We start from the raw sequence: 20647 nt of genomic DNA, 5'->3' as shown, positions 1-20647 counted from the left end.
CTCCAGTTTTCTATTTCTCCATTCCTCTAGTTTTTTATTTCTCTAATTTTTTTATTTTATTAAATACAATAATAATAATAATAATGACGACGACAACAACAACAAATCAGTGTGTAAAAGGAAGATGAAAAAAGGAAAAAGGAAAAAAGATAATAATAATAATAATAATAATTTAAAAATAATAAAAATCAAATAAGAAGAATTTAATAATAATAATAATGATAATAATAATTTATTATTATTATCATTATTATTATTATTATTTAACTATGCTTGAAGGTCAAATATGGTATTAGCTCATAATAATAATAATAAAATTAATACTAATAAATATGAAGGAAATAGAGAAGGAAAAGGATTAATACTAATAAATATGAAGGAAAAGGGAGCAGGAGAAAGGGGAAGGGAAATAGAGAAGGAAAAGGGACGCAAAGCGTAGATATACGCGTGCAAGCAGCCAGCAGGATTCGATGCCTTGACCCCAAGCTAGCACTGTTCACTCGTGTGTTGGCCATTCCTCCATTTGGAGAAGTTGAAAAAGTTGGATTTCAACTTCTCCAAAATCCTTAAGAAATATGGAGAATGGAGATAGAATAAGGAGTTGGAAGGATGAATTTAGTAAACAAGTTTTCCATTTTCCATTTTTCCACCCCTCTAATTTTTCATTTTTCCAGAAAATTTTCCATTTCTCCACTTTGCTAAACAACCCCACAATGTTCTGCAACTAAAACATACTAAGAATTAAAACTAAGAAATTTCAAGTTCAATCCTCATTCTTCAAAAATGTCAAAAACCAACATTGAAATGTGCCTACACTGCAAATAATTGCAAATGACCTAGAAGGCAAAAATTTCTAGCTTAGCTAGCATCAGAGTTGTTTAGGATACTATTTTGGGCATCTAACATACAGGAAACTAAAGTTAAACTCACTTGAAAAGATCGAAGAGGGTCTTCTTGCTCTTCTTTTGTTCAACCTTATCATCGGCTCCCAAACTTTTGCGGTGCAAATTAGGCTTTCTTTTTACCAATTCCTCACTGCTTTCTTGCTGTGTAAATTCAGACTCATCTACAGATTTCTTATGCTTAGTTGCACTTTCGTGCACCTTTTGCAAACACTTTGAATGGTCGAAAGCAGTCTGCTGATCTGCAGATTTCTTATGCTTAGTCACTGCTCCTTCCTCTGAAAGACTGTCACTTGTGTGAGTAGACTTCCGCTTCTTTGCTCTAGCTGGTTCGAATTCACCTCCCATCGGTGAGATGTTACACAGTTTATAGTCTTCTTGCTTCGTCTCCATTTGTGAATGGGAATTTTCCTTCACCTTCTGCAGGCCATCAATTTCATCGTACTCACTGTTCCTCCTTTTGCTCTCACCTTCTTCCAAGATGACCCCCCCTAAACCCAAAGTATCCAAGATTATTTTGCTTAGGAGATACCTTGTCTCATGGGCGATTCCATTTTCTTTTTTGTGGGCGGTTCCTTTTTGAGGTGATGGATTCTGTATCTTTAAGCTACATCTTTTTTCATTGAGAGATGTAACATCATTTGTCAAGATACCAAAAACCTCCTCAACAATCTTCTTTACCGTTTTATTGGATACAAAGACCTGGAAAACCAAATATCTTCATCACATCAAGGAAAAATCTACTCATTTAACAACTATAGTGATGCCAAGGATGTTAAAACCTAAGAGGTCTCAGATTCAATCCCCATTCTCATCATTCCAAAAAAGAAAAAAACTACGATGACGCGGCAATCACCATTGCAATACTGTATCCCTATGGCCTCTAAGCAAACAGTGTGTACAGGAAAAAGAAAACACACACACACACAAATAAAAACCCACCTACTATATGATGTATCACTCCCTAACCTCTCTTTTTTTTTGGTTTCCCCATACTCTCTCACACACACACACAATACCATAAACAAGAGAAGCTACTTTTAAACCTTGACTCATGAATTTAAGTTACGGTCAATTTCAAGCTTCAGTTCAAATAGCTCAAAATCCCCAGATGACGAGTCAAGTCGAATTTGAATTAATACTCAAGTAACTCACAAGCTTAATCAAGCTTGTATATTTTAAAATAAATTTTTTTATATAATATAAATAAATATGATATATTTATCACAAAGGGTCTTGTAATCCAGACTTAAGATTTACTTTACAAGAAATCTCAAATTCAATTTCCATTCTCTTCAAATGAAATATATATATATATATATATATATATATATATATATATATATATATATATTATTTATCTAATTACAATTTTAGCTTATTTTATTTATTTACCAAAAGTTCCTAATAAAAACTAGTTAAACGGCTCTCCAAACAAAGCCTATTCAAATTTCAAGCTGAAGCTCAAGCAACTCAAAGCTTGAGTAAGTCGAGCCCAGGCTCTAAAAATAGATTTGGGTCGAAGTCATGCCAAGATTCAAGCTTGCAAACTCAGGCTCAATTTCACTCGATTACACTGCTACTCTCTCACACACACACAAAACAAGGCATTTTTTTCTAGATAAATCTGGCCCTCTCCTAGTGTAACAGGCATTGCAGGCACCTGCAACTGTTAACTATTCTACTTTCATGGTCTTCTGACCAGGCCATCCTGCCAAGGACAGGTCAAAAAATTTAAACTTAACCTCATAATTATTGCATGCCTTCCATAGAGGCCGCTTCATACTTTAAAAGTGCAATAGGGGCGGGCCATTGTTTATTGTTTATAAAAATACAGACAGCATGATTTGGTGCTTTTTCTAATCACCATGTTAAATTGGAGAATCAACATCCTGGATGCTAAAATCAGAGAATATATACTTACCAAACCAGAGTGTGAAGAACCTGAGAACTTGGATGTCACTTCCCGGAGGTTGTCTGCATCAGTCAGCATATTCACTTGTACTGCCATATTCTCAACTCTTTTAGCAAGTTCATCTTCTGACATGGAGCCATCAGAATCTGAAATTTCAGGTACATATAAACTTGCTGCTTTAACATGTTGTCTTGCAAACTCAACACCTTGTTTCCACTTTCTATGATACATCACAGAGGCTAAAGTCAGGACCACGAACTTGGGCTGGGGGTTATTGACTAATGTTAGATGAAATGCCAGAAGTGCAACCCTGTCCAATACAAAATACTAAGCCAACAACCTCAGAAAAAAAAAAAAATAAAAAATTGAGAACCTTCAAATATACACAAAAATGTTTCCTGATAGACCCATCCTCTCAATGATGGTAACAATTCATGAAACACACAAAACTAGAAGAATAGAAATCAACAAAACTTCATAATACCAATTCTAACTGCTTTTTTTGAAGAAAGCAACTCACCACAAGCTCTCACGAGCAGGTCTCTCGCAAGATACCAATTGATCTAAACTGGAAAATAGTTTCTGCAAAAGATTACAACAACTACATTATACACTTGAAAAGACAGAAAATAACAACATATCTAAAAGGAAATGAAAATTTTGGTTGTGAGAATGTGGAAGCAATCATCTCTATCATAGGAAAAGAATGCATATAGGTATCGACGTATCCTATATATTTGGTAGAATGACTCGTTAAAATTTTCACAGGAAAATGTCGAAACAATCTATGATTTCATAGGAAATGGATGCAGATTAGAAAAAGGCATACCATCAGCATAGAAGTATCTCTGGATTGTTTGTTGGCCTGTTGAGTAAGGTATGCTGCCTGCAAATGATGGACACCTTTTGAACATACAGATACAGTCTAGAACAAAATGCACGAGATGGTTTTGGCAAACCAATAATGGAATGGGTAATAGGAACTCACATGAAATGGTAGCAGACCCTCAAGTAAGTTATATCTCTGAAGCAAGCAAAGAGAGGGCACAGCAGCCCCATAAGAAAGCATGTAATTGATTTCCATCATTAATCTGGACTGCCAAAAGAAATAATGGCATTTCACATAAAAGGGGGGAAAGTTAGTAAATTTTCTAGAAACACCACAAAAGTTGGTAATTTTGCATTATTTATTTTGTTCCCTTCTTTTTTCCCATTGCCCATAGAACAAATGAAATGTTATGAGTCACTCAGTTACTGCACCTTGTCTAGACTCATGACGGACGGTGACAGTTTCCTTATAGCAGTCTCAATTTCCATTGAGAACGAAAATTTAAGACGAGCTGCAAGTCTCAAACCCCGCAATATTCTTGCTGAATGAGACATGTAGAAAATTATTCATGTAGATTCAACAAATAAATAGAGAAACTGAGACACTAAGTCTAGTACTCTAGTGTTTAGGAGAACTTTTGCCAAGTAATAAATGAAAGATAAACTAACCACAATCCTCTTCAAATGACAGCTGAGCAGGTATTAATGTTCGTAGCTGAAGAAATGTTATGCAAAAAGTTGGTTAGTTTCCAATTGAAACACATAGCACAGACTAAAAGTAACAGTTTTACCTTCTGGGACTTTATATCTGCCATAGCATTTGCATAATCATAGATTTGATAGACAAAGGGATCATAAAACAAGCTGTTTCCACCATTTCACAAATACATTCAATGAGCTGACGAACATTAGATAAAGAGCAGGAAATATAAGATATTCCAAAAAATACCATTAACAAATAAAAATATCCTTCAGTGTGCTAGTTTGTTCGAATTATTCTACCTAAACTAATTCGAAGACTAAGAGTAATAAGTTAAATAACTATTTAGTAATTTATAAATAATTATTAAGTAGTTTCTTAATATCTAACCTACGCAATGTAATAGTAATAAAATAAGACTTCCTCAGCATATATCACAACCACATTACCAAAAGAATAACACTTTGCATTTACTATACTTTGCAGGAAAGTAGATCCTGAGTTGTGTGGCTTGGCAAGTGAAATATATCGTAGAGTAGTAAACCAGATGCTAGGCCAATGATTTCTCTTGTAATGTTCAAACTGCCAATTGACCAGCCAAACTATTCAATGTGTTCACAAATAGAGAATTAGAGATAACCAAAACTTGGCAACCAAACCAAATTGTCAGTTCTCAGCCAAACCATCCTCTTACTTAATGCTTGGCTTCAACCTCATACTTAGACTGAAGACAGCTTTTAGTTCCAACATTGCACACAAATAAAAAGTAAAAAGGGTAATACCTGTTTATAGTGAAGTCTCTGTGCAAGGAATTCCTCCAGCAAATGACATCATTCTCGTTACATCCCTTTGGCATTCTAGGAACAAAAGAATTCTTTCTTTTAGTTTCATCACCTTTATTTGCCACAGTGTCAAAACTGGATACCTGCAGGTAGAATATATGCCAAAGTATTAGCAAACTTTGACTATTATGTGAAAGACTGTAAAACGTCTGGTGAATCAAGCAAGACCCAATAAACCAGTTGCACAAAGATCCAGACTAATAAGTACATGTCCCACCAACCTCAACTATGGAACCTCTTATATGCACCCTGCATATAGGAAATCGCCGACCAACAATTTCAGCTCGATGAAACTGCTTCTTTATCTGCATGAAATATTAGCATAACATAACATATTGAACTATACCAGGATGTGCACAAACAGCAATACAGCATCCCAGGATTATTAATAATCAATAAAAGGGGATTTATGTTTAAGGAGTTGTAAACAGAATTGAGAACCTGATTAAGCCGTGCTGTTGTAATCACATCAAAATCTTTTGGTATTCTGTTAAGTATTAAATCCCTTACACATCCACCAACTAAGTAAGCTTTGAACCCTGAATATCAGAAATTTTACATAAGGTTGATTAAGAGCAGAAAAGGAACAAGTATGACTAGAAGAATAACAGATAGCAAAGCAAACAAAATGTGGAATGGCTAATGCTAGAAAATTAATAGTCTCACACTGTCCAAAAGCATTCCAGTGCCAACTAGTCCATCTGATCTTATGCTGCCTAATAGCAATACAGACTTTAGGACAGTTTTAAAGTATCATACTATCCACAATTTTCTTAGAATATACACTAGCAAAGCTTATTGCACTTTTGTGTTGAAGTATTTTGTATATTAGTTCATGGTGGGCCAACTCTTGAGATTATGGACAAAACACAACAACTGAGGCATGATAATTAAACAACTCATCATTTATATTAATAGAGATGATAATTTTGAACAGAGCCATGAAAGAAGATTATTTTGTTACAAATTAACAAACCAGATGGAGCCACAGTCAAATGTAGGAGGAAAAAAAAACCAGCACTCGTTGTGAATTTGTAAAAGTGTATTGAAATTTAAGATCTCAAATATGAGCTAAAAAATGCAGATTGAACCAAGTGTGTGACCTTTCTTTTTGAGAACATTCAAAACAATCCAAGAAGAAGATGATATCTTCGATCCAGTTATCCCAAAGCTCCTTGCGTCCAGCTTCCTCCAGTTCGAAAATTCATTTTGGCCTACACGGTAAACGAAGATTCAAACTACAAAGAAGCTACCAGCACTAACCACCCAAACATTTGTCGCACAACAAAATGAAGCATTTTATAAATGAGCTTTACACTTATCCGGCTGAAAGTTGGAGTCAGCAGCCCTATCTGTAGTGGACTCAAGCTGGACTCCATCTCCAGCTAATGTTTCATTAAACTTCTGCAACAGTGACATATACAGAGCAGTTACCAACTGTTCGACGAATTGTTCCACTGAAAAAAAAAATACAAGGTAGAACCATCGGCAAGAGCTTCGAACCTGAAGAGTGACGAGGGCTTTGAGGCGGGGGAGCAATAAGGTTCTTCTGGCGGGCTGAGATATGGCGGCCATCAAATTAGTGAAGCTACGAGCATGCTGTCAAGCAGTGGATTGAAGCATAGGCGGGCATTGCAGAGCGGGATCAAGAAGGCGCGCGACTATACCCAGCAAATATACCTACTCAAACAAATGCGTCACTGTTCTTGTGTTTTTTACTATAATAGCCTCTTGAGTGATATTCATAAGGCAATCAAAGTACCTGTAAGATCAGAAAGTACCTGTAAGATCAGAATTTTGTTTAATTTAGTTTAATTTAGTCATTGTAACTTAGTTTGATTTTGTCGCTATATTTGAAAAACTTTGAGAAAATGGTTAAATAAACCTTCAAACATTGCTCAAAAGTGGAATTAAGTCCTTCGATATTAAAAAAAGCTCAATTAAACATTTAAACTTGTCATTTTAATACATTTAAGCTCAAATAACCGGTTATTCACCGAAAATAACCAGTCATAAATTTACGGCAGTCGTCGAACTTCATTCTGGCAGCCATTTAACTCCATGCTACACGCGTACAGTATCTGCTTGTCTTCAACGGAGAAGACGGCTGTGCAGTGGTCTTTTCAGCGGTGGAGAACAATCGATGGCGACGACGGTCATCTTCAATGGAGAAGACATCTGCAAACTTCTATTTGTCGTATCCGTTGAGAAAATGAAGAGTAACGAAGAAAACGAACAGAAGTTTGCTCGTCTTCTCCCGAAGAAGAAGACTGCACTATTGTCTTCTCCAGTGAAGAAGATGACAGTGCAATTGTCTTCTCCATTGGAAAAGACGAATGGAGAAGACGAATAGTCTGTTCGTCTTCTCCGTGGGAAGACGAGCAAATGTTGAGCGCCAGTAGCATGAAGAAGTTCGACGGCCGCTAGCGGTGGAGAATGATCGGTGGTGGTCTTTACAGTGAAAGTGACCGTAAGTCAAGCGTTTGGGCGGTGAATAACCGGTAACCTATTGGTTACGGGTAAATATGATTTATTTGATTTATTTTAACAAGTTTGAGTGTTTAATTGAGTTTTTTTTTTTTAATGTTGGGAGGCTTAATTGCACTTTTGGATAATGTTTGAGGGCTTATTTGACTATTTTTCCAAAAAGTTATATAATTAAAGACAATAGTTAATGACATTAATATGATTGTTAATTTAGTTGACGAGGCGTTGACGTTATCTCAATCACATTAACATATATATGATACTCCCTCGTCTCATTTTATGTGTATGATTTAATTAACGATGCTTGACTATAGTTATTTACAATTCAAATTTCCATAATATTGCGTTTGGAATCAATATATAAAATTTATATATTTGAAAACTGCATTAAAAATACTACAGACTATTAAACACACACAAAAGAATACCAAATAAAATAAATACAATAGAAGTGCCTATAATCCAGCGAGATAGATAATTGTCCGCATGAACAGCTCAGTTGGTCATAGAGTGAAGTTTGAAACCAGCGACAATATGAAAACAACTTCTCAAAGTAATGAGTGGTCAACTGAGTTACCACGCAGACTTGAGATAGATATGAAACTATGATTGTGACGTAGACTTGAGATAGATATGAAACTATGACCGTGAAAAATGACGATGGCTAGCGTGATAAAGTTGACAATTGATATGCATTTAAGATAATAATAATAAAATTGAAAATTTAAGTATTTATATTTTATATTTGAACAATCTAGATAATATTTTGTTTATATAGATTTATATAAGTTTATCATTTTCTATTTATAACTTCTATAGTTTGTTTTTAACCCAAAGAAAAAATACACATTTTGCCCATTTAATTATTTATCATTTCAAAATGTAGTCCATTAGCTTTTAAGTGAATAAGTATGATTCATTAATTTTTACCTAAGTTGTTAGTTTGGTCCATCAATTACTGATCATTTCGTTAGTTGAAAGGACCAAGTTGAGAAAAATCTAACCAAGTTAGTAACTCCAATGTCACAAGTTCAACTCGTAAAGAGAGTAATATTTTACGCTCATTTACCAACTAGAATCACAATAGAAAATTTACCCAGTGCATAATTACACACTATCATCAGTGATTGCAGGTTTTCCTTTAACGCTTACAGAAAACCAAATTGACAAAGTTGGCAAACAAAAAAAGTTTTTGTTGTGGCAAATCCGTAAATATGATATAGTGAGGTGGTGTACGGTGTAATTACTGGAAGTACTTTTGTGTGTATTTCCAAATTCCAACGCACCGTATTTCTGCAACTCGTCTTCCGAAGGCTAGGGCATCGAGTGTGTTTCACTCCACTGATCAGCAGCTCAATTTCGCAGGATTCTCTCTCGATTTTCGCTAATTCAGATTGGAATCGTTGAAAAACCTCCCGGATTGTCAAGGGGAGGGGTTTGAGGATGGATGGCGGCGATGCTAGCGTTGCAGGAAACCGCGATGGCGGTGGTTCGGACAGCGAAAACAACGCCGAGGCGGGCGGTTGTAGCGGGACTCAAGTGGCCGTGTTTATCCGATCCTCAAACGGCTCCAAGTTCGTGGTGGAGGCGTCTCTCGGCATCACCGTCGGATCCTTCAAGTCCTTACTAGCTCAGCAGTGCGACATCCCCCCCGAGCAGCAGCGGTTGATCTACAAAGGCCGGATCCTGAAGGACGAGCAAACCTTAGAAAGCTATGGCAAGTCAATTATCGTCTATTTGTTCATTTTCATGTAGGGAATGCTTATACTCCGAGGGGAAAAATACTGGAAAACCTGATTATTTTTCCAATTTAAATGCCGGCAGCCTTTTTTCTTCGTCGCGTAGCCGATAGAGAGGTTTATGCACTTCGCTAATCGTTTTTTTTTTTTTGGTATTACCTTATTGCCAAATTTCATTTCATTGATTAAATTTCTTCCTGAAATACAAAAGTTCTTTTATATTCTCTTGTGTTAGTTGTGTTCGGGTGAGTACATTGATGTGACAATGCATGATTAACTGGAAGGATGTGGTACAATTTCTTCATCAGTTGCTGTAATAATGTAATCCTATATACGGAGTATTACTTAGCAAACCAATTAATCCATATTATTTTTTGTATGGTTGATAGGTTTGGCGGCCACTCACACTATTCATTTGGTTCGTGGCTTTGCTCCAGCTGCCTCTACAAATACCTCTACAAATACTGCAAGTGCAGGTAATCCTGCTGCTCCAAGTCCTAACCAAAATGCACCAAGGGATACTGGCCCAGATGTGAATGTAGGTGGAACATTTGATGGATCAGGTTTAGGAGCTTCATTGTTTCCTGGGCTTAATGTGAACAGACCTGGAAGTGGTGCAGGGTTATTTGGAGCTGGACTTCCAGATTTTGATCAGTTTCAGCAGCACATGAGTCAGAATCCCAACATGATGAGAGATATATTGAACATGCCTCTTTTTCAGAATCTAATGAATAACCCAGAAATTATCCGCAACTCAATCTTAAACAATCCTCAGATGCGAGATATTATGGATCGCAATCCAGAGCTTGCACACATACTAAATGATCCTGCTACTCTTCGCCAGACAATGGAGGCTGCAAGAAACCCTGAACTCATGCGTGAGTTGATGCGTAATACTGACAGGGCTATGAGTAATATTGAATCTTCACCAGAGGGATTTAACATGCTGAGGCGCATGTATGAAACAGTCCAAGAGCCATTCCTGAATGCGACCACCATGTCTGGAGATATGAGAAGTGATACGGGGTCAAACCCTTTTGCTGCACTTCTTGGAGGCCAAGGTGTGGGTCAAGGCCGGGATCAACTGAATAATCCTCCAACTACTGGTTCTGAAACATCTCCCACATCTCCTGCTCCTAATACTAATCCACTTCCTAATCCTTGGGCATCTGCTGGGAGTAAGCTATCTACTTTTAGCATTTCTATTTTAGCTTGTTTTTCAAGATATCTACTTTCAGTGCTTCAATCCCAGTTTGCTATTTGGGATTCTCCTGTAATTAGGATTGTGTTTTTCTCCCTTTGCTTCCAGAGGCTTGAATTCTAACATTTGAAATTAAAACCTGAGATACATGACATTTTTGCATGGAAATGTTATAAATTAGTAGTTGAGATGCATGACTTTAATGCTTAGAAAGCTGCATTGTTGACATGAAGTCAAGCACTATAAACCTGCTCAATCCATTTATACTAATAATCAGTCTTTCCCCATTGTGGGTAGTTTTCTTATGAAATCAAATATTTCAAGTTTGCAATTGAGATCTTAATTTCTAGATTGAAGATGCATAACTTGATGGCTAGTTTCTTGTGGAAAATAAAAGAAATATACCCACTGAAACTTAATGTCAGGCCTTGTCAGTTGTCAATCTAGTAAAAAGTTTGGTGCTATTGAAATATTTTCTGTATCTTTCTTTTCTTTGTTAGTTCTAAAACTTTATGTCTTGATTTAAAACACATGCATTTGATGGTTAGTTTCTCATGGGAAAGAGATATACATCGACTCCACTTTGAAGCCAGGCCTTCTCAGTGTACTAGAAATTTTTGTGATGTTGAAACACTGTCTATATCTTTCTTTTCTTTGTTAGTTCTGAAACTTTTCATTATTGATACTTTGATAGTATATATGTGCTAAATATTTTCATGTCAACCCAAACAATGTTTTCATTCATATTAGATTGCTTGGTTCCTAACTTCTTTCTTTATTTGGATCTTTCAGCTGCAGGCACACAAACAAATACCACTGCTAGGTCTAACCCTGCTGGGGATGCTAGGGCAGCACCGCAAGGTCGCTTAGGTCGACGTGGCTTACCTGATCTGCTCAGTGGCATGCCTGATGCCAACACAGTAAATCAGTTAATGCAGAATCCAGTTATCTCGCAGATGATGCAATCTGTTCTCTCCAATCCTCAGTACATGAACCAGGTTTAACTTATTTTGTCATGTTCTGCCCTTTTTTGCGTTGTCCCTTTCTCCCGTATTTCTCTTTTGATTGGAACCTTTTCACTCAAGTTTCTTTTTCTATTTCCTCTTTTCAGATTCTTGGCCTTAACCCGCAATTACGCAGCATGCTTGATTCCAATCCTCAACTTCGAGAGATGATGCAAAACCCTGATTTGCTTCGTCAATTGACTTCCCCTGAGACAATGCAGGTAGATCTCCACATGTGTGATATAATATGGTCTACGTGTTAGGGATGTGGCTGGCTTGGAGCACCATATCATCTGGGTTGAATTTGCATAGTCCTTGGTATCCAATATGCATATTCATGCTACAAAATTCACTGGGATTTGCGCACCACTTTTGCAACATAAACATACAAGGATTCCATGTATAAGTTAAGGGCATAATATAAAGGACAAATTTACGGGTTTGATAGGAAATCTTTGTATTAGGAGTTTAGGACATATGTTCATAGTTTTTTTTTTTTTTTTTTGAAAAGTGTGTTACTGGTTTTGTATTCTCTTCTTGTCTTTGTTTCTCATTTTTTCCCTAATTCACTTCCTGTTCCTTTCAGCAACTCATGAATTTTCAGCAATCACTCAGTTCACAACTTGGTAGAAATCGGACTAGTCGGTAAGTTGAACCTATCTTTTAGAGTTGGTTGTTTGGCAATGGCTCTTTTGAAGCTCTATTACCTATCCTGCATAACATTAACTGAGATTATCTCAAATCTCTGCTTCATGGCCGGAGATTCTGTTGATTTTGTGCAAAATATGCTTACATGTTAACCTTTAGGTAATTAGGTTATAACCTCTTTTACACTAGATGTAAAATGCTTGATAAGTCCAATCTTTTTATGCATGTCCAAAGGCAAAAGAAACTTATAATTAAGTAACGAAGAAATATGATATCTTTTGAACCTGAGTTGGGATAGTTTTGAGGAGTGACTTTTATATATTTTCATGTAAGAGATGCTTATTTTCTATCTTGGCTGACTAAGAGTTTGTCTGCTGCAGAGATCCAGGTCAAAATGGTGGAGCAGCAGGTATATTTGTGCACTTGAAAGTTAAAATTTTATTTTATTTTCCTTCCCTATGAAAGGAGCACATAATACTCTTGTAAAGTATACATCTAATTTGCCCGACAACCAACGGTGTTTTTTTTTTTTTGGTTTCCCTAAGTTTATCTATTGGAGAAGTCTTATGACCTATTCCATATATAACATTGAGATTTTATGAATGTGGTATAACTATATTCAGTAATTGGTAGTGTACTATTGACTAGTTGTTACTTGTTTACTTAGTTGACTCAAGCTCCTAGAGTGTATAACAAATGAATGTTTGATAACTTGACAGATCTTTTTCTTTTGCAGTTATCCAGAAATGTGTTTTACTTTGCTTGAAGCTAGATTGAGGTTATAGTAGAAAAGATAGATTGACATAAATAATTAAATTCTCATATACTCCACATGAATATGTGAACTCAAAAATCCGATGGGAATACGATATTCGCTGAAGGTGTAATTTGCTAGGATTCTGAGTCATGACTTTTGAGTTTTGAACAACCATATTCTTAAAATCTAGTGTTTGACTGAATGGGGATTCAATTGACACCTGACTGGGAGGTTTTGGAAAATGTTCAGAGTTGTTTTTTGTAAGAAATTAACTGATAAATCGAGTGTTGGATTTAAATCTTGCAGCTCCTCACCTCCCCTTTGAGTAGATTAAGGAATTGTAGAGAAGAAAACATTTTGTTTGATAAACAAAGCAGTGGGCATCATAATAAAATGTTTGGAGATAATGCACTCAGGTGCCCAGAGGAGTTATCTTGTCAGCTTTCATAGTTTATTGTTTGTCTCTTATTCCTTTCTGGTGATTAATTGCAGGGTCGCCCGACAATACAGGATTAGAAATGCTGATGAATATGTTTGGTGGACTTGGAACAGGGGGTTTTGGAGTTCCCAACCAACCCAATGGTTAGTAATTTCTTTTTACCTCCATATCATCTTCTTGCTTCATTTTATGATTTCTACTGTCTCTCTCATCATTGTCCCCACTGCAGTGCCACCTGAGGAACTATACGCCACTCAGCTTACACAGCTTCAGGAAATGGGTTTCTTTGATACACAAGAAAACATAAGGGCACTGATAGCCACTGCTGGGAATGTCCATGCTGCTGTGGAACGTCTTCTAGGAAACCCCGGTCAGTAGAATTCTATTCGATGTTACTATATAGCTTCTGTTGGGGATTCGATGTTTACTATATAGCTTCTGTTGGGGACAAGATGGAAACCGGCCAACTTGGACAAACCTGCATCAAATCTTTGTTTGGAAATAATTGGATTAGAGTGATTTTTTAAACTCTTTGGCCTGTCCCCATTCTCTATCTACATATAGACCAAACAAACAGGAAAAAGAACAAATTCTGGAGTTCCTTGTACATACAATGTTAAGATTTGTCAGCTTAAGTGTTGGTAATAAACGTTTGGTTCTCCAAGGTTTCTTGTATGATGATGTACCATATCCAAGTTCTTCTGCAATGTTGCATACATTTTATGTATATTTCAAATCCCTCTGAAAGAAGTTGTAGTTTCGAATTCCCAAATTGCATCTCGATGCTTTTGAAGCTTAGGGCAAGTTATACTGTGAATTATGATCCACACAAGGTGGATGATAAATGTTCATTTTTAATATAATGAATATTCATTTGTTAGTATATTAAGTTAGTATATTAAAAATGAATTTACAGTACATTAGAAATGAATTTTCAAAAAATAAACTTGTAATCTACAATGAATTTTTTATTATAATATAATAAAAATGAATCTGTATGTTAGTGGTCTAAATGTAAACTATGGTGCATAATATTAAAGTGAACATTGGACAGAGTATTCCAGAGATTTGTCAGAAAAAAAACATTCCTTATATCATATCTTCGACTAGTGATTTTGACGAAATAAACAGAAAGTCAAGGCTTCTACGTGGTATGAAAAATGGATTAAGGAAAAAACAGATTAATTGTTTGAGGTCGAAGTATTTCTTAGTTGATATATTAAATAGGAAAAATGTTCAAATTAATTACTAACTATACAAGAAAATATAATTAGGCTACTTTTTTTTTTTTTGTTTGTTTGTTTTTAAAGTGCAATTGGCCTCTAAATAAGTTAAAAGTGTGCAATTGAAGTGCAATTGGCCTCTCAATAAGTTAAAAGTGTGCAATTGAAGTGCAATTGACCTCTCAATAAGTTAAAAGTGTGCAATTGAAGTGTAATTGACCTCTCAATAACTTAAAAGTGTGCAATTGGCCTCTCAGTTGAACCAAATAACAGGTTTCCCAACTCACCAATAGGTCATCTTATTATTATATCTAATTATGTTTTTTTTTTTTTTTTTTTTTTTTTTTTTTTTTAGAATTACTAAAATTGTTATGCATCTAAGCATTTCTTCACTAAAAAATCTCAATCACAGCCATCATCAAAAAAATATATCATGGTTTCATCTCAATATAAGACGATCAAGCAGTAAGCTTCGTCTTTGTGATCCTCTAAACGAAGCATCATTCTTCCTCTTTGAAATCTTAGAGACAAAGCAACTTTGTCTTGGAGAGATGAAGATGAAGCATGTTGCTTCGTCTCCAAGATCCCAAAGATGAAGCATGTTGCTTTGTTTTATAGTCTCATAGACGAAGCTTGCTACTTTGTTCGTCTCATATCAAGATAAAACAATGATATCTTGACGATGATTGTGACTAGGATTTTTAATTAAAAAATCTTTAGATATATAATTAAAAAAAAACACATAATTAGATATAATAACTGTTGAGCATATATAATATATCAACATAAATGTGCAATCCAACTAGTAGCTTGGACTTTTAATTGGGATGGAGCACATGCTTCAATTTGGCATCAGAGCGAAACCCATGTAAAAGATCATGAGTTCAAATCTCCGCCCCACTCGATAAAAAAGAGAGTATGATCTACGTGAGGGATGGAACACATGGAATTCGCTACCCTCGGACCTCATCCATAAATGAAGGAGAAACTGTCCACCCCCACAATCAGACATGGAATTCGCTACCCTCGCTCAGACCTCAACAACACGTGAACTTTATTTGAAGGAGAAACTGTCCACATCCATTCCATAAACGAAGGAGAAATTCGCTACCCTCGGACCTCGACAACACGTGAACAACCCGCATCCATTCCATAAACGAAGGAGAAACTGTCTCGGACCTCGACAACACGTGAGCAACTTTATTTGATATCATTTAACAAAGCAAAAGTCCATTCCATAAACGAAGGATAAATTCGTTACTCTCGGACCTCGACAACACGTGAACAACTTTCTTCCTATTAAATATAACTAGAACTTCACCCGCACGTTGCACGGATTACATTTATAAGAATATATATATATATATATATATATATATATATATATATATATATATATATATATATATATAATGAATAAAAGTATAAAAAAGGAAAAAAAAATTAGCAAACAAATTATTAACACATGATTCAAAAATTCAAAAATTTAAAATATATAGAATTACAACCATAAATCTTCTTTACCAACCAATAATTTGTTAAGTGTGTGTTGTCCAATCAAATGACACAATCTTTTACTCAAATGTGTGTTTTAAGTGAAACTTGCATTATACCTTTAGTCCGCAAAGAATCACACAGCCTCCCATGAAGAGTAATTGAACTTTGTAGTTATAATAAAACCAATTATTTGACTAATTCTATTAAGGATGTGTTTGGAAATCCGGAAAATGATTTACAGAAATCATTTTCCGGGTTTCTCGTGTTTGATTGTGATTGGAAAACTCAGTCAACGGACAATGATTTCCGCTGACTGGGAAAAATAACATCATTTTGGCGGAAAATGACTTTCGTCCAAAAAGACCGGAAGTCATTTTTCGCCCAGGAAAACAGGCGCACATCCTCGACAGGTGGCCAACGCCCTCCACACTGCTCTGGTTTCCATTGCGGAAACCATTGCGTTTCTCTGGTTTCCGCTGGGAAATCGGAATTCTGGTTTCCGCAGCGGAAACCAGAGGGGGTGGGTTTTTTTTTTTTTTTTAAACTATATTATTTTTAATATGTAATATTTTTATAAATATTTTAATATTATAAATAAAATAATTAAAATATATAATTATATAATTTTAATTATTTTTCAAAAAAAAAAAAACCAAACACACAAAGACAATTTTTCAGGATGCAACCAAATACCGAAATGAAACTGTTTTCTGAAAAATGACTCATTTTTCAAAAAACATTTTATAGAAGTCATTTTCATGCTTTACAAACACACCCTAAAGCTGCCTTGACTAACTCAAACCAAGAGAATAATGCTCTTCATTATTGACATATATATAAGTGCTATATACATGCATTGCATTGTGTGCTAATTATATTAATGCTGAATTGCGACTTGCCACGTAATTAAAGTATTAATGAGTTCCTTTTTTGCAAATAATAATGATCTTTGAATATCTCATTTAAAGAAAATATTTACATTATTGTGCTAATAATTAATGCTGAATTGCAACTTGCCATGCCATTACAGTATTAATGAATTCCTTTTTGAAAATAATAATGATCTTTGATTAAGCTCATTTTGAAAAATAATTCAAACCAAAAACAACTTAACATTGTTTAATATTAATTTTTTAATTGAAAGTAATTATTATAAGTAACGTGAAAAGGTCACGAAACTCACCTGCGCTCCACGCTTTAGTTCATTACACTTCACTTCATCACATGCATAGTCACATAATGTCACAACTTAAAACCTAATCTATCACACCTCTCGTAAGTTACACAAAAGGTCACATAAATCACCATTGTTGCCTCCATGCTCTAACTCATGCATGACAACTCATTACACAGTTGTAAAATTTCATTCCTCAAAACCTAATCTATCACAACAAACTCATCATAAAGAATGTGAGAGGTTATAAAAGCTAGTGCCAATACTTTCACCCACATCGCCAATTATCACTAGTTAAAAACATATATATATAGTGACACCTCCATCCCCGACCAACCAGCAATATAGTGCAACGACACCTCTATTCTCCACCAATCAACAACGTAACGCTTCCATCCGGCCACCAACAATGACGCCAACTCGAAAGGTCAAATTTTGGAAACTAATGTTCAATTTATTTATCTAATTTCCTTATTTGTTACCTAATTTATCAGTATTATATTGTTAAAATGGTAAGTATATTTTATAGAAAAATAATACTTCAAAACACATTGGTATCTTTTTCCCTTTTTAATTTTGCAATAGGTTGAAACTTGAGAGGGGCGAGCTTGAAGCTAGAAGGGCATTTTAGTCTTTTCACAAGATTCAATTCAGCGGAAATCTCAACGGTCGTCACTTTCATTTCTTCCCGCCCGGCCACCGAAACCCTAATTTCACCATTCTCGAATCGAAGAAAGAGATCGAAGATGAGTTCCAGTTCAAGAGAAAGTTCATTATCGTCCGGGGGGAAGAGCTCAATCGAAACCGCGCAGCGAAGTCCTGGAAGCAATTCCGGCGGGTCAATTCCCCCGCCACGCGAGGGTGCGATGATTTGCTTGGTCTGCGGGGAGGGGTTTCCGAGCGTTAAGAGCATGTTTGGGCACATGAAGAACCACAAGAGTCGAGGATGGAAGGGCGCGTATCCTCCGCCGGCCTTCGACTACGAAACTGAATTCGCGGAGTATAAGCATCTGCTCGTGAAGCCGATGGATCAACAGGAAGAGGAAATTGAAGCCGCCGGCGAAGGAATTGCTGTGCAAGCGTCGGCGCCGGCTCCGGGAGGGCCAAGAGGCGTAACCGTGCCGGACTTGAACGCCTCGCCGGAAAAAGGGGAAGCGGCGGGAGAGTATCTCCTGCCGGATCTGAATTTCCCCCCCTCCAGATTCCTGTGATCGACTCCGTGCATGCATGAATGGAATGGTGTATTTTTTTTAAAGCATTTATTTATATGTGTTATGTGTTATTATTGCTCATGTTAAAATTTGTATTTTGTGTGACATCTTTTGTTTGTTCAATTAAATTTTATAATATTTTATTGTATTGGCCATACGAGATATGGATTTTTTTTTTTTTTTGAGTACTAGTATTTTTATTTTTATTTTTTGAAAACACTAACTTTCATTAAACTAGGAATACAAAACCGAGTTAATACATTCTCGATCTGGAGGGATAAGTTCCCAGATTTGCAGACCAATCTGTGAACCGACAACCTTTGCTAAAGTGTCGGCGCTACAGGGAACTGCATGGAAGGAAACATGTGACCTTCTATTTGGAAGAGGTGCACTAATCTCCTCGCTGAACTGTAGGCACATGTGTTTTTAAAAAAAGATAAAATGCATTCTTGATCTGGAGGGATAAGCTCCCAAGTTTGCAGACCAATCTGTGAACCGACAACCTTTGCTAAAGTGTCGGCGCTACAGGGAACTGCATGGAAGGAAACATGTGACCTTCTATTTGGAAGAGGTGCACTAATCTCCTCGCTGAACTGTAGGCACATGTGTTTTTAAAAAAAGATAAAATGCATTCTTGATCTGGAGGGATAAGCTCCCAAGTTTGCAGACCAATCTGTGAACCGACAACCTTTGCTAAAGTGTCGGCGCTACAGGGAACTGCATGGAAGGAAACATGTGACCTTCTATTTGGAAGAGGTGCACTAATCTCCTCGCTGAACTGTAGGCACATGTGTTTTTAAAAAAAGATAAAATGCATTCTTGATCTGGAGGGATAAGCTCCCAAGTTTGCAGACCAATCTGTGAACCGACAACCTTTGCTAAAGTGTCGGCGCTACAGGGAACTGCATGGAAGGAAACATGTGACCTTCTATTTGGAAGAGGAACTGCATGGAAGGAAACATGTGACCTTCTATTTGGAAGAGGTGCACTAATCTCCTCGCTGAACTGTAGGCACATGTGTTTTTAAAAAAAGATAAAATGCATTCTTGATCTGGAGGGATAAGCTCCCAAGTTTGCAGACCAATCTGTGAACCGACAACCTTTGCTAAAGTGTTTTGCAGACCAATCTGTGAACCGACAACCTTTGCTAAAGTGTGGGCGCTACAAGGAACTGCAGGGAAGGGAACACGTGACCTTCTATTTGGAAGAGGTGCACTAATCTCCTCTCCTCGCTGAATTGTAGGCACATGTGTTGTCCTCGTCCTTGCTGAATTGTAGGCATATGTGTTGTCCTCTCCTCGCTGAATTGTAGGACTCCTCTCCTCGCTAAATTGTAGGCACATGTGTTGTCCTCGTCCTCGCTGAATTGTAGGCACATGTGTTGTCCTCGTACTCCTCGCTGAATTGTAGGACTCCTCTCGTCCTTGCTGAATTGTAGGCACATGTGTTGTCCTCTCCTCGCTGAATTGTAGGACTCATCTCCTCGCTAAATTGTAGGCACATGTGTTGTCCTCGTACTCCTCGCTGAATTGTAGGACTCCTCTCCTCACTGAATTATAGGCACATGTGTTGTCCTCGTACTAATCTCTTCGCTGACTGACTTGGAGATTTAAGACTGCTAAAGTGTGGGCACTGCAGGGAAGGAAACATGTGACCTTCTATTTCGAAGATGTGCACTAATCTCCTCGCTGAATAGGAAACATGTGACCTTCTATTTGGAATTGGTGCACTAATCTCCTCGCTGAATTGTAGGCACATGTATTGTCCTCGTATTAATCTCCTCGCTGACTGGCTTGGAGATTTAAGACTGTTCCATACTCAAAGTCAATGGTCGAACTAACCCTTGACCTTTGGTTAAGGATGAATGAGTCATTTCCACTAAACCACACCCTAATAAGAAAAAATTATTTAAACTAAACTATTTTTATTGACCTTTATTTTTTTGAATGCTACTAACTCTATTACATTGTAATATATGTTTATAAACTATTTTTATTTACCCAATCACTAGAAAAATTAAATGTGCCAATGATTTTCTTTTCAAAGCTAATGAATCCGTAAGTATTAAATTTGACCATAA

The 20647-nt window shown here is 36.4% G+C and overlaps 3 protein-coding genes across 4 annotated transcripts; 2 read left to right on the top strand and 1 right to left on the bottom strand.

Annotated features, from left to right (window-relative positions):
- Nucleotides 1-741: 741 nt before the first annotated feature.
- Nucleotides 742-6888, bottom strand: LOC115998243. 2 transcript variants are annotated; one of them, XM_031237744.1, is made up of 14 exons: nt 6691-6888; nt 6504-6591; nt 6291-6401; nt 5629-5726; nt 5409-5492; nt 5128-5270; nt 4437-4509; nt 4315-4360; nt 4078-4187; nt 3806-3913; nt 3647-3703; nt 3338-3399; nt 2827-3127; nt 742-1604 (listed from the first exon to the last, which is right to left on the bottom strand). In XM_031237744.1, exons 1-14 carry the CDS (start codon nt 6760-6762, stop codon nt 927-929), a joined length of 2031 nt encoding a protein of 676 aa, XP_031093604.1. In that variant the 5' UTR covers nt 6763-6888; the 3' UTR covers nt 742-926. The 2 variants fall into 2 exon arrangements, with proteins under 2 accessions (XP_031093604.1, XP_031093605.1); XM_031237745.1 differs by having other exon boundaries at nt 6510-6591.
- A 2079-nt stretch (nt 6889-8967) lies between these two features.
- LOC115999118 (ubiquitin domain-containing protein DSK2a-like) lies at nt 8968-14234 on the top strand. The gene is made up of 8 exons (XM_031238892.1): nt 8968-9391; nt 9803-10591; nt 11407-11612; nt 11726-11839; nt 12205-12263; nt 12647-12675; nt 13516-13605; nt 13692-14234. The coding sequence occupies exons 1-8, from the start codon at nt 9118-9120 to the stop codon at nt 13838-13840; spliced, it is 1710 nt and encodes a 569-aa protein (XP_031094752.1). The 5' UTR covers nt 8968-9117; the 3' UTR covers nt 13841-14234.
- Nucleotides 14235-17511: 3277 nt separating this feature from the next.
- On the top strand, nt 17512-18690 carry LOC116000425 (zinc finger protein ZAT3-like). Its single transcript, XM_031240507.1, has 2 exons — nt 17512-17783; nt 17942-18690. Exon 2 carries the CDS (start codon nt 18103-18105, stop codon nt 18565-18567), a length of 465 nt encoding a protein of 154 aa, XP_031096367.1. The 5' UTR covers nt 17512-17783; nt 17942-18102; the 3' UTR covers nt 18568-18690.
- Nucleotides 18691-20647: the final 1957 nt, after the last annotated feature.

Source organism: Ipomoea triloba, chromosome 12 (genome assembly GCF_003576645.1).
Source record: "Ipomoea triloba cultivar NCNSP0323 chromosome 12, ASM357664v1".
Taxonomy (NCBI): Eukaryota; Viridiplantae; Streptophyta; class Magnoliopsida; order Solanales; family Convolvulaceae; genus Ipomoea; species Ipomoea triloba.
The sequence above is the reverse complement of the archived record's forward strand: the minus strand, read 5'-3'. Positions and strand labels throughout refer to the sequence as shown.

Bases quoted from the DNA above. Each gene is read 5' to 3' on its own strand.
- LOC115998243 (XM_031237744.1), bottom strand. From the start codon at position 6,762: ATGGCCGCCATATCTCAGCCCGCCAGAAGAACCTTATTGCTCCCCCGC. The intron at 4,510-5,127 runs GTATTACCCTTT...TGGTGGAAACAG, and splicing joins AGAGACTTCACTATAAACAG to CTTGTTTTATGATCCCTTTG. The intron at 1,605-2,826 runs GTAAGTATATAT...TTGGTTTTCCAG, and splicing joins GTTCTTCACACTCTGGTTTG to GTCTTTGTATCCAATAAAAC.
- LOC115999118 (XM_031238892.1), top strand. From the start codon at position 9,118: ATGGATGGCGGCGATGCTAGCGTTGCAGGAAACCGCGATGGCGGTGGT. The intron at 9,392-9,802 runs GCAAGTCAATTA...TATGGTTGATAG, and splicing joins GCAAACCTTAGAAAGCTATG to GTTTGGCGGCCACTCACACT. The intron at 12,264-12,646 runs GTAAGTTGAACC...TGTCTGCTGCAG, and splicing joins GGTAGAAATCGGACTAGTCG to AGATCCAGGTCAAAATGGTG.
- LOC116000425 (XM_031240507.1), top strand. From the start codon at position 18,103: ATGAGTTCCAGTTCAAGAGAAAGTTCATTATCGTCCGGGGGGAAGAGC.